The following is a 12,106-nucleotide window of genomic DNA, read 5'->3' as shown; positions in this document are numbered from 1 at the left end:
AGGACAAAGAAATTGTACAGTGATGGCAGAGCATTACCACCACTGTTTGCCTGGTACAATACATTCTTCAAATCACATTATTTATTAATTACTCTTATATTCAATTCAATTCGATCATCTAAAAAGAGGACCTGCGGTGTCATATATCAAATGTGTGTTTATATGTGTACAGAGCATACTTTGAGTCAAGCATCTCCAGCGCAGTGACGGGGGGCAGAGCGGGCCAGTGGTGCAGCAAGGAGTGGATGTGAGCTATGCTGGCCCAGTCCCAGCTGGGCACACTGGCCAGCACCTTGGGGAGGCTGCTGGGGTGGTCCTTCCGACAGTGGAGCCGATGGTCCCACAGGAGCTGGTGATCTGCCCGCTTCAGCCTGGGGACGGAATAAAAAAAAGATGGAGGGGGAAGATGGATTGGATGTTTTTTACAGAAAAAGAAAATGAAGACAGAAATAAACTGCATTGACAAATATACCTGGATTTCTGTATTATGCATCTTACCTTATATCTAACCAGCCCTAATTTATCATATTTCATCTTTCTGTGTTAAAAAAGTGCTTCTAGGTTGTGGCGTTTACTTGGCAGGATCAACAATAATGTTTAAAACAGACAACAGGGAAAGAGCACTTCAAGAAAATCACACGAGAGCAAAATATATTAACAGCAATGTGACTGTGAAGTCACTCCTGCACATTTTTTCACAACATCTGAGAAAATGTTTATAGAGTAAGTGAGTAAAAAACAGTGAGAATCCTCACAGTGTTAGACTAGCTATTCAGGATAGCTTGAAAGTGGGTGTAGGAGTCTGTAAATGTTACACACCTTGAAAATAAAACAGCTGACATGTTCAGATAACCTTTACAAGTGAAGGTACAAGAATACAATCATATCATGAGACCTGAGAGTCACGTGACACAGGTGAGTTCAAAAAAACACACAAGGAAACAAAAACTCTTTCACACTATTGATTTTTTTTGGCTAGGGTCTGGACTCTAAGTGCAGTGAGAGAGTGCACAGTGAGACTCTAGTTACTGTAAGTCTGTGGCACATGCATGAGGGGTCCGCTGGTGGTTCCTTAACATCATTAATGTACGACTCTTGTTGAGCCCAACAAACAGAGGGTAAATTCCTATATCAGCTAGATGTTGGTTGGGACGGATGGTATATCATACACACTGAAACAACACACGACACATGAGTGAGACTGCAGCTCCACATGTCTTGTGCCCACAAAGGCTGCAGAAATGAATGGGCAGGACAGAAAGCAGGCGGTGAGAGGCCAGTGAGAGAGCTCTCTGTGCTAAAGTGCCAGTTGAGTCTCATGGATGTTGGCAGCGTGGAGGAGATTTGGCTGGCAGCAGGCATAAGAGAGCATTTAGCTGGGCCTGGAGCAGCTGGAGGAGAGCAGACACACTGCGGCAGACAACATACAGGCGTTTATGGGGAAATGTGGCAGGCAAAGTCGGTGGCATCTTTTAAAATCTCTTCTTAAATCTAGTAAGTCCAAAGGATTTTGGGTGGTCTGAGGGACTGCCAAAACACTGTCTGCGGGAGGGGAAAATGTAACTAGAAATACAGCTTATGTGACAGTTTTTCAAACTCTTTTAAAACTAAGGACTGTAAGTTTATAAAAAGCTCAACCTGCAGTCAGTGGACTGCAATCACAATTTAAATAAAAATTAAATACCTTTTAAAAGTGTGGTTCTGATTGCCCTGAAGTTGCATTTCTTGATATGTGAAATGTATTAAAATACATTTACATGTGTGTGTGTGTATATGTATATATGTAAAAACAAATGCTGGTTTTTTTGCTGGTTTCAAACTTATACTGTTATTTATAATGACACAAACCATTACAAACAGCTCTCTTGCACACACACTCTGAGAGAATTTTTTTACACAGCAATACACAGCAAACAATATCATGTTTTGTGCATTTTTGACTCTTGCAGGACACTTTAATCACAATTTAAGAAGTTATTACATTATCCAGTTGCTTCAGGCATCATGTGTTTATACAAGAGGCATGTCTGTTTTGCAAATCATGCTGAGCAACGTTAAGACCGGACCTCTCTAGTGGCATTAACTGAAGTCTGTACTCTAATCTGAAATCATTCCTACAAACCAAATTTCCCCTACAAACTCTCAGAGCTGAAGAGATGGAAACAGCAGAAAAGTTAACTGACAGAATTGGTTCTGATATCAACTCTCAGATTGCAATCTCTCCTTCGTAGCTGTGAAAACATGGAAGAGACCCTCCTACCCGAAATTGGAAGCTCGGCTGCAGATTTTCTCCAGTTTGCGTCGCAGATCAGGGTCCAGTTCTTCCTGTGTGTGGGGCTCTGGGCTTGGAGCTTCCTTGGGTCCCACGTATAAAACGTCCACCGCTGAGTTTGGAAAGTCCACCTGAGGGTAACACAATTACCAAAGCTGGGATCAGTTTATTCAGTTTTTCTTCACAAATACCCAATGTTCTGCTTGTTTGAGAGAGAATAAAAACTAGGTCCAGAACAAAACGGCAAGAACTGGTACTAATAAAACCAAAGTACTGTTTCCACTGCTACCAGTACTGCTACTTAGTACAATTATTATTAGATGATTTTGGTATAATAGTAGTAGTACTACTAATATGCATATAGCAATATTTGAAGCAGCCATAGTAGTCATGATAAAAGAGAAAGAGATGAAAAGACAAAAGACCACTACAACTACAACAGCGACTGCTACTACTACTACTACTACTAATACAGTACTACTACTACTACTGTTGCTACCACTGCTGCTGTACTGCTATGTTGACTGCCTAGTAGTACTCAAGATCATTATAAGTGTTACCACAAAGTCTAACAATACTATTAATGCACTATACATACTTATAATAATGTAACCATTAACCAGTAATAATAAAACCATTACAAATACTAATGCATTAATAAAGATGCTACTGGCACCAACACCAACCTGTAGCACTATTCTCTCTGCGGGCACCCTCTTGCGGCCACCTGCAGAGCCGGCAGCAGCAGCTCCCTGGGCAGATGTCCACAGACACAGCAACCTGCTACCCTTGGCAAGCACCCTGCAAAACACAGTCAGCAAAAACACAAAGACAATCAAGGTAAGCAATCTCATAGACAACATTTCTTCCGCTGTGGCGAGGATGTAAATGTCAGTGACTTTGTATTACTGAAGGTCCATCAAATGAGAATGCATAAAACAAGTGAAGCCAAACTTTCCTGCTAACTGAAGAATATGTGAAATGAGTTGAACATAAAATGTGTCAAATTGTAAGGTAGTTACTGTTTTGAATACATCTTTTACATTCCATAACAGGTGAGACATCCACTCAAAAACAAAAGTCCAGCCACCGCCGGCTGTTCCTCTCTCCTCACCGTCTGAAGTCAAAGAGGGGCATAGAGACTTTGCCCAGCAGCTCTGGAGCTTTCCTCTGTTTGTTGGAGTCTGGGGAGCTGCTGGCATTCTGGTTCAACACCCCGAACAGAGTCAGGCTCAGTATGGACTCCAACGGGAGAACAGCTACTGCTATGGGGAAGTTGATCCTGGGAGAGACGAGAACAGCGTCAGCAGCATGGAGGGACTGTACGAACAGCATGTTGCTGTTATAGTCGGGGGGATTTCAAATAAATGGAGCGAAGGATAGGATAGGAGAGGAGAGGAGAGGAGAGGAGAGGAGAGGAGAGGAGAGGAGAGGAGAGGAGAGGAAAAGGAGGGAAAGGGAAGGAGAAGGGAGGAGAGGGGAGCCAAAGCAATCACTCACAGTTCATCCCATTTGATGTGGTAGAAGAAGCTTTTGTATGTGCCCACTCTCTTGGACTGGACCGGTTTAAACAGGTTCTTGCCATTGTGGGTGAGGGAACACATCAGGAAGTACTTCTCATAACTGCAACAAAACAACACAATACGTTTTAGTACTGTGTCTACGTGTCTTTACATCAGCACTAACTGGCAGATCAGAGACTCTGCCACATATTTATACAGCCTGGAGATTGGACGAAACCATTACAACTCATTTTTGTACACTTAGCTGTTTCATTTAGTTCATTTTTAATCCAAGACGCCATGCGTATGCTTGCCATTTTTCAGCAATGTCCCGTGTCACAGATTTAGAGTTAAACATACTTCCATTTGGGAGCAAGTGGGGAGTGAGTGCCTTGCTCAAGGGCAACTCATCGGTAAGTATTATTGAGGCCTGAACATCCACACAGTTGTTTTCAGTTATTCTGCTAAAACCTCAGCGATTCTCAGCTTGATTTTTCTAAAAGCCTTTTCAAACATTTATTTATCCAGGGAAGCGACTCTGGACCTTCCCACACAGGCCTGAGAGGAGGTCTAATCTGGCAACAGAAGTGATTGAAAACACCTCTTGGCTATGGAGTATGGAGTGCAGTCACACAAATGCACACATCCATACCTGAAGCTGCTTATACAACCACAGTCTGATCTGCCGGTCACTGAGCAGCTCAACTGGACCGGCAACTTTCTGAGAATCACAGGAGGTCACCAAACTCCATGCACTAACAGACCTTTTTCACAGCAAACATTTGGACTTGGTATCATAACATACATGGCAGTGAGAGAGACGTCAGTCACACTCCTACGCAGGCCTGAGAAGAAGTCTAACCAAGGCAACCTGTGTGGGTAGACCATGGCTGGGTAAAGGTTTTAAGGCTATACATGAATACAACTATTTATTTCCTTGCCTCTAGATGTTTGCATATATATATAGAGAGAGGACCACAACTTTAACACAGTAGGATGTCTATGTAATATGAGTACAGGCTACATGTTGAATTATAGAAGAAATAGATAAGATATTTAGATAAGAGAGATTTATAGTTCCACATGTGATGGAGTAAAATGGGAACAAATCAGTCACATCCTGCATTTAGTTCAGCTACACGACTCAACCACGCATCCAAAAATAATCTCTGTGTTTCTATTAGAGACATATGTGAGATATGTGAGCGGAGAGCGAAAATACAAGCACATTAGTTGCACGTTTTCACCACTACAGGCTTGATCCACTGCTCAGTGCCATCTGTGTTGGCAGCTCAACCACTAGTCATGGTGTCTCAATATGCTGGCAATGCTGTGGCATCTACTGAGGCTCCAGATGGATGACACACTGGCCACAATAATGCCAAACACTCGGACCTCAATAAGGGAGCATTATAGTAACACCACAACACAACAAATATGCCCAGCTACTCGCTTGGGCTGGGATATACTGTACTCCCTGTGTCCCTCTGGCCTTGGGTTTCGAGTAGCTAAATATTTTTGGAAGTGTCTTTGGAATGAGTGTCACTGCAGCAATGTTTAGTGCTGGCTTAAAAATAGCTGCTGGAAGAGGCACGCTGGAGTAAATAGGCCTGTTATTAAGCAGTTCTTCTCGTTATAAAGGCCTCACTGGCCGACCAGAAAATTACCGTGGAAGAAGGGACTGCAGCAGTTCTTAGCACAGCTTTTAAAACTGCCTCCATCTCACGGTTTCTTCATGTTTTTGTTTTCAAACAGCTGCATTTTTTACATGACCTTAATTTCTTGACCAGATTTGGTCTTGGTTGATGTTCACCCTGATGTACAACCCAGATTCCAGAAAAGTTTGGACACTGTAAAATGCAAATAAAAACAGAATGCAATCATTTTCAAATCTCCTTTAAACAATCATGCTTTCACAAAGTGATGAACCTCGCTCCTTCCTTGCTTGTTTGAAATGTGTTGCTGCATCAAATTCAGAATAAGCAGATATTTACAAAAATCATTCCGTTTTATTTATGTTTTACAAAGCATCCTAAATCTTTTGGGATCTGGGTTGTACATACTGATTGCCCCTCAGCAATAAAACAAGTTTAATCAATCTATAGTTGAGGACTATTCTTCAGTGATAACAATGTAAAATGACATAAACCACCAAGACTTTCTATGCAATTTCTTCGAACACTATCTTTTTTCCTACAATATCAAAACTGTTTTTCATATGCTTCTTTCCAAACCTATGTAACTGTGGAAGGGCTTGTCAGAAATGTACTGATCCTGGTCACTGATGCATGACAGAGCTGGGGATGGAAAGTTTGGCTCAGCTCTGTTCCAGACACACGAAGCAGATAAAGTCAGGGTGAAACCGGACACTGGCATGGAAAATTAAGACATGGCGAGCAACACAGGAGCCATTTGTTTAATAGAAGAAAACAATGCTGTGACAGCACAGCCTGTGACACAATGCTGTCATGTTGTAGTGTCACAAAAAATCTCTCCTTGGTCCTCACTGCTTACCAATACATTGCTATCATTCAAGCTTATTCTACAGACAAAACCATGTTTTTTTGGCCATCATGTTAGCGGTTGCTTATCCTGCCGTTAAACTCACTGCATGCACTTGGCAAATAGAGTCATTATAATTCTGAACTGGCTTCCACTGCCTGCTGTCTTCATCTTTGATCCTACCTTGCAGAAGCACAATTAAGTGAAATGTGGGTGGCTCTAATAATACTGAACAAGTGGGTGATCACGCAAGTACAAATGCATGAATAAAGGTTTTCATTATCCTACAGCAAAGCATGGAGTACATCAAATATTACCACTTACAATTTCACAGAAGAATCCAGCTACACACTTAATGTGGTCGTAACCCCTGATGTCATTGTACAATGATGTATTATTGTGACACGGCAGCTACAGAGTCACATCACAGGTATTTCTGAGGCACTTATGTGTCACTCTGTCACTTTACTGTTTTGTAGAACAAAGAGAGTACACATCTATTTACAAATGAAATCCTAATGCTTCGTAAAATACAATCTACAATACGCTGTATCATTTGTCCAATAAATGACTGTCTAGCCTTTATGTACAGTACGAGCAGTGAAAATTAGAGTGTGTGAATGCGAAAAATGATTTGGCCGAGTGACTTCATCTTCTCACGCTCTTATCAGCAAAGCTCAGTGTACAAAACACTGAAGTAACAGTTTCTCATTCTCAGTCGGCGCTAAATGTTTAATGTTAAACAAACAAATTTTCATCTGTACCCCTAAAATAAAAATCAGAGTAGAGCCCACAGTGTGTTCATCTTCTGACTGTTTACCTGCTGACCCAGTTGGGCGGGATGCCGTGCAAGGCAAATAGAGTGAACTGAAGGTGGTCTGTGGTGCCAGAAGCTTCTTTGCTGCTCCTCCCCTCTACACCTTCCCCGTCTGCAGCCTGGGGCAACGGTGGGGAGCTGAAGGAGGTGGATGGAGGGCAGAAGGAGCGCAGGTAGAGCTTGGCCAGGTCGTAGACAGCTTGTGTCAGCAAGGCCATGCTCTCCTCCACAGGACTGCTGTGACCTGTCAGGGTCAACACAGTTATTAGAAGATGTACACTGGCACTGGAATAGTTTACATAGTACACATAATAGTTTACATAATAGTTTTAATCAGCATTTCATCGGCAAAGAAAAGTAACTTTAGACACTGTCCCCTCACAGACTTGTCTGTAATATATTAATATAATTAATTAAGCATAACAAACTTTAATTGAATGATGTGAATGCGGAAGTTGAGTGTCACTGTGTACATGTACAGATCTTACCATTTGATGATTGACCAGACGATCTGGACCCCATCTACAAAGCAAAACAAGACACTCTTACATCTAATACTGTACGTGATTATATGAGCATGTGTGCGCATAGTATGTGTGACAAGCCCACCTTGGGTGAGCGGGTCCTGGGCAAATTGACAGAGTGTCGCAGCCTTTTGACAGCCTCTGTGATGGCTTGCGTCTCCACCTCGTCCAGAGCACAGCACAGATTCTTCAAAGTCTGCCCCAGCCGGTCCACTGTTTTATACTGGGTACTCTGAATACAGAGATACAGAGCAGGTTGCTGCAGCACGTGTTACAACAGCATCAATCTTCACATACTCATATTAGGCTGTGAAAGGGATATCCTCCTGATGTGTACTTTTGTTTTCAGCTTGTCTTTAAACAGTAAAACCCATTGTTTATGAAAAGAACAAGATGTCAGGAGGTCTCTGTGAGAGGACTACCACTAACAATTCATCAAACAGATTCTCATCTAAACAGTATTTTAAACTCAAGCCAGCCTAATGCCTGTGTACGTTTGAACAAACAAGGCTCAAAACATCAAAACACCACATTTTTGCACACTAAATTACTGTATATTAATTACAGTACATGCTATGATTGTGTCAAGGCTCACTGAAATAAATCTTGATGTTATTATCAAGTTTACGTTGGGTTGGGGGCAGGGTGTAGTTTTACTTCAGCCTGCATTCAATTACTCCACAATAACCTACACTGGCTGAAAAACAGATGTGCCATTTCTAGAAAGCCTGCCTTCCAGGAACGTCCTATGTTACTAACAGTTTCGTGTAAAGTACTTGAAACGACACAAAAAACTTTGGGAGATTTGAAAACAATGTTTGGAGCCTTCCATTATACTACTGAATGAAAGTCTGTTATGTTTGGGTGTAGTATCAGAGGTGGGACCAGAGACTAACTGAGTCAATATATAGGACAGCACAAAATTCCCACCTTTCTGTGCAGTGCAGTGCAGATACTGTAGACTTATATATATATAACTAGCTGGTCTACACATACACCTTATGCTATCATTATCTTAACAGCACACAAAAACTCATTGAGGGACAGGTAAGTATGTTTGTTCCAAATTTAGGACCCGGAAATCATCTAAATCATTCTCCATCCTTGTAATTTACTCTCCAGACCTGCCTATGTACCTCATCTTGTAGGCAGATGTTGACTTGATTGTGATAGCCTTCCAAATAGTCAGACAGGCCTTGTCTGCAAGAAGATACAAAGAGAGAAATAAGTAAAAATGAGATATGACTGTGTTTCATTTATTATCAGCGTTAATCAGATTAGGACAGAACATTAAAGTTCATTTAAGTTAACTAATAATGACTTAAGATTGCCATTAGGTCTTTAAAAAATACTGTAATTTAGGCAGCAAAGTATGTGTCAGATCATACTATAACTAAAAAAGACAACTCCAACAGGCTTCCTTATTACAAGGTAACGATTTTGAGAACCAGACTACAAAAAGAAACCAATATTAGAAAAAGTAAAATTCTCTGATGGCGAGTCTATGAAGCCTTTTCATTACATAATTTCATAAGTAGAAAACAACATCTTAAGACCCATAACTTTATCCTCTTGTCTGAAATTTTCTCCACCACTGTCATACCTGGTGACATTCTCCTTGAACGGCCTGTCCACTTGGCCCAGGTGCTTCTCTAAATTTATTGGAGAGTTATCATCTTCCGCCTAAACAAAAGCAGCCAAGGTTTACCAACTCAGCATAAGAGATAGCAGATAAGCAGGTGCAAAGTCTCAGTTGTACATTATCATTGTAAATTACTGAGATAATCATTTCACAAAGTGGGGAGCATGTGCTGTCGCTTTCCAGCAGTGGGTCAAAAGTTAAAAATGAATCTTAATGGCACAAAATAAAATGGATTATTTCACCAATCGGTAAAACACTCCTATAAAGTTTATATGAGCTCATGTGCTTGCTAGATAGAGTGACTTACAGTGCGTGCCAAATCTCTTCTCATGGTGGAGTGAGAGAGCAGCTGTAATGTGATCTCATTCTCCCACTTCCTGCAGTTCTGGACGTACTCATGGCTGCCTAGGCTGTGTTTGCTGTGTGTGACAGGTAAGAAAATCATAATATATACATGATGGGGAAACAATGACAAGAGACTAATAAGACCAAAATAACTCTGGTCTCAAACGCAGGCCATCAGGAACCTCTGATCAGAGTCAGAGAGGCTACTATAGGGATAAAAATGATATCGAACACAAGACAAAAGCCTGTATACGACGGCATTCAGCTGCTACTTGCTTTAGCACATTATCACCGGTGTGGCTGGGGACTCTCACTAAATTATCTGTTGAACAAATATCACCAACAAGTTGAGATTTGGCAGATGGTACACAGCTTCAGGCTCCATCCTGACAGGGCTGCCTTTATATATGATTACAGGTGAAGCCATGACGTAATGATTGAATGCATAAAAGCATCAATAAGAAACATGATTTACGGGTCTTTAGACAATGGCTCTCAGTGTATGTGTAGGATTTGAAAGTTTTTCTCAAAGTAGCAGGAAAGAATAAAGAAAATCACAAAGCAAAGTACATCTCTAGCTGTCTCCATGGTTACCACCAGAACTGACAAAAATATATATTAAAATATACTGATTTATGGACATTCTCAGTATTACTAATGCAAGGTTGCTAAGACTAGTTACAGTATGAACCCACAGCAAACACAACATTCATCTGTTCAGCAGCTATAATCAGGACAGATTCCTTAATGCTGCTTTGAACATTTGGGTGTACTGAGCCTGTCAGTCCTGGTATGGGAGTAACTATTCCCATGTATCCCAGATTAGAAGGAGAAGAGAAATTCCACGGTGGAGGAGGGTGCAGGGCGAGATATAGAAACATCAGTCAGTCCACTTTGTACAAGATTTTGAAAGGATGCCAAGATACAAGTGAAAAAAGAGAAAAAGATAAAGAGGGAAGAGAGACACTAAGAAAACTAATGAAACCTATCCAAAAGCAATTTCAAACCCTATGCATAATTAACTAATAAATTGTTACTCCCAGTTCCTAAAATGTTAATGTTTTGGAGATATATTCTTTTTCTTCAGCAGCAACATAAAGTTTCTGTGTGTACTCACTTCTGCAGCACCTCCTCCTGGCCACAGACTTTGAGCAGGTAGCTGGAGAAGTCGACCTGGTCCAGGTCATCGTGGACCCAGCACAGAGTCTGACTGATCAACAGCTCCACTGGAGAACTCACTGAGGAAGAGAAAGATGGAGAGATGGATGATGAAGAAGACGGCGATGGAGGCAGAGAGGGAGGGACAGACAGAGGGTGATCAGGGAAATTGATGGAATGAAAGGGAACCACATGAGACCGATGTGAGGGAGGGGCAGTGAAATGCAGAGGCCAGAAAGAAGGGAGGGATCAGTGGTTGGTGAAAAGAGAGGATGAAGAGACAGGAAAAAAAGAGACCAAAAAGAGACTATACTTCAGTTACAGGACACCAAAAACAAGTGGGGAGCAGCACGATACAAGACGGATCAACAAGAAAAGGCTTAGTGGTGGTTCAAGTCAAAGAACTGAAGAATTTGGAGCACCCCAAACCCATGTATGCATTTTATTAGAGGGGTCAGAGGTCATTTCAAGCTACAAAATCATACACTTTACTAACACATTTAGGTGAGAGTCTGATTAAGAATGACCACGTAGAGTTTTGCTTGTTAACTGACACGCATTTGCTGCTACGGGAACTGAAGTCTGCCTTTCAGACCTTACAGTTAACAGAATTTCTCTAACTGCAACCATCCTGCCCTGTTTTGAACGGCTCATGTTTCACCTCAAAACAAACCTGTTCTCGAATCAAAGGAACTGCAGCGATGTGTTGTGGAGCGACATTAGGTGGGGGGATTTGGAGTCGGCTCCAGGTGTTTGCGTATGCTCTGATATCTGATGTGTCCAGCCAGTGGGTGTGGAGAGGGTAACCTGATATGTGGCAGATTATGCCGCTGCTTAGCTACCTCTGCAGAGGTTTTAGCACGCTCTCAACCTTGCCTTTACACAAACACCAACAGACAGATACAAAGACAGATACAGACACTTCATTCAGAGAACCATCTCAGCTTTGGACTAAGCACAAACACTCAGCTTACTTAATAGATGTTCTCATCGGCACACAGGGAGGGAGACCACCCCTGGCTCCAGCAATAACAGACCTCCGCCCTTCAGAGGAATGGTGCGTCTTGTCTTACTGCTTAGACCAGTAGCTGCAGCTTCACGGCCCTGTGTGGCCGTGGTGGTGGTGGTCGCCAAGGTTATACATGTGTTGCAGTGTTTTGTAACAAAGCAATTAGACAGGCCACGCCCCTTTTCGTGAGCGCTCTGAGGTGGTAAGGGAATTCCCAGCAGGGCGTTTTTGAAGGCACCAGTTAAAAGAGGAGAAAATTCCTCCATCGCATGCTGTTAACCATTTGACACATGGTTGGGGAATGGTGTTGGCCTGGTGACATATGGGGAAAATAT

General features: G+C 41.9%; 1 protein-coding gene across 1 annotated transcript in view; it reads right to left on the bottom strand.

The window, feature by feature from the left end:
* Positions 1–12,106, bottom strand: part of pik3c2a (phosphatidylinositol-4-phosphate 3-kinase, catalytic subunit type 2 alpha) — a 46,292-nt gene that overhangs the window by 11,560 nt on the left and 22,626 nt on the right. Inside the window, exons 5-16 of the mRNA XM_041938548.1 lie at positions 10,722–10,842; positions 9,567–9,678; positions 9,221–9,300; positions 8,754–8,817; positions 7,703–7,849; positions 7,582–7,615; positions 7,097–7,337; positions 3,773–3,895; positions 3,387–3,554; positions 2,959–3,073; positions 2,261–2,403; positions 180–371 (exon numbers count right to left, since the gene is read on the bottom strand). Of these exons, the coding sequence (XP_041794482.1) occupies positions 180–371; positions 2,261–2,403; positions 2,959–3,073; positions 3,387–3,554; positions 3,773–3,895; positions 7,097–7,337; positions 7,582–7,615; positions 7,703–7,849; positions 8,754–8,817; positions 9,221–9,300; positions 9,567–9,678; positions 10,722–10,842 (1,540 nt within the window). The remainder of the gene's footprint in view (positions 1–179; positions 372–2,260; positions 2,404–2,958; positions 3,074–3,386; positions 3,555–3,772; positions 3,896–7,096; positions 7,338–7,581; positions 7,616–7,702; positions 7,850–8,753; positions 8,818–9,220; positions 9,301–9,566; positions 9,679–10,721; positions 10,843–12,106) is intronic.

Source organism: Chelmon rostratus, chromosome 6 (assembly GCF_017976325.1).
Source record: "Chelmon rostratus isolate fCheRos1 chromosome 6, fCheRos1.pri, whole genome shotgun sequence".
NCBI classification, from domain to species: domain Eukaryota; kingdom Metazoa; phylum Chordata; class Actinopteri; order Chaetodontiformes; family Chaetodontidae; genus Chelmon; species Chelmon rostratus.
This window is presented reverse-complemented; position numbering and strand designations above follow the sequence as displayed.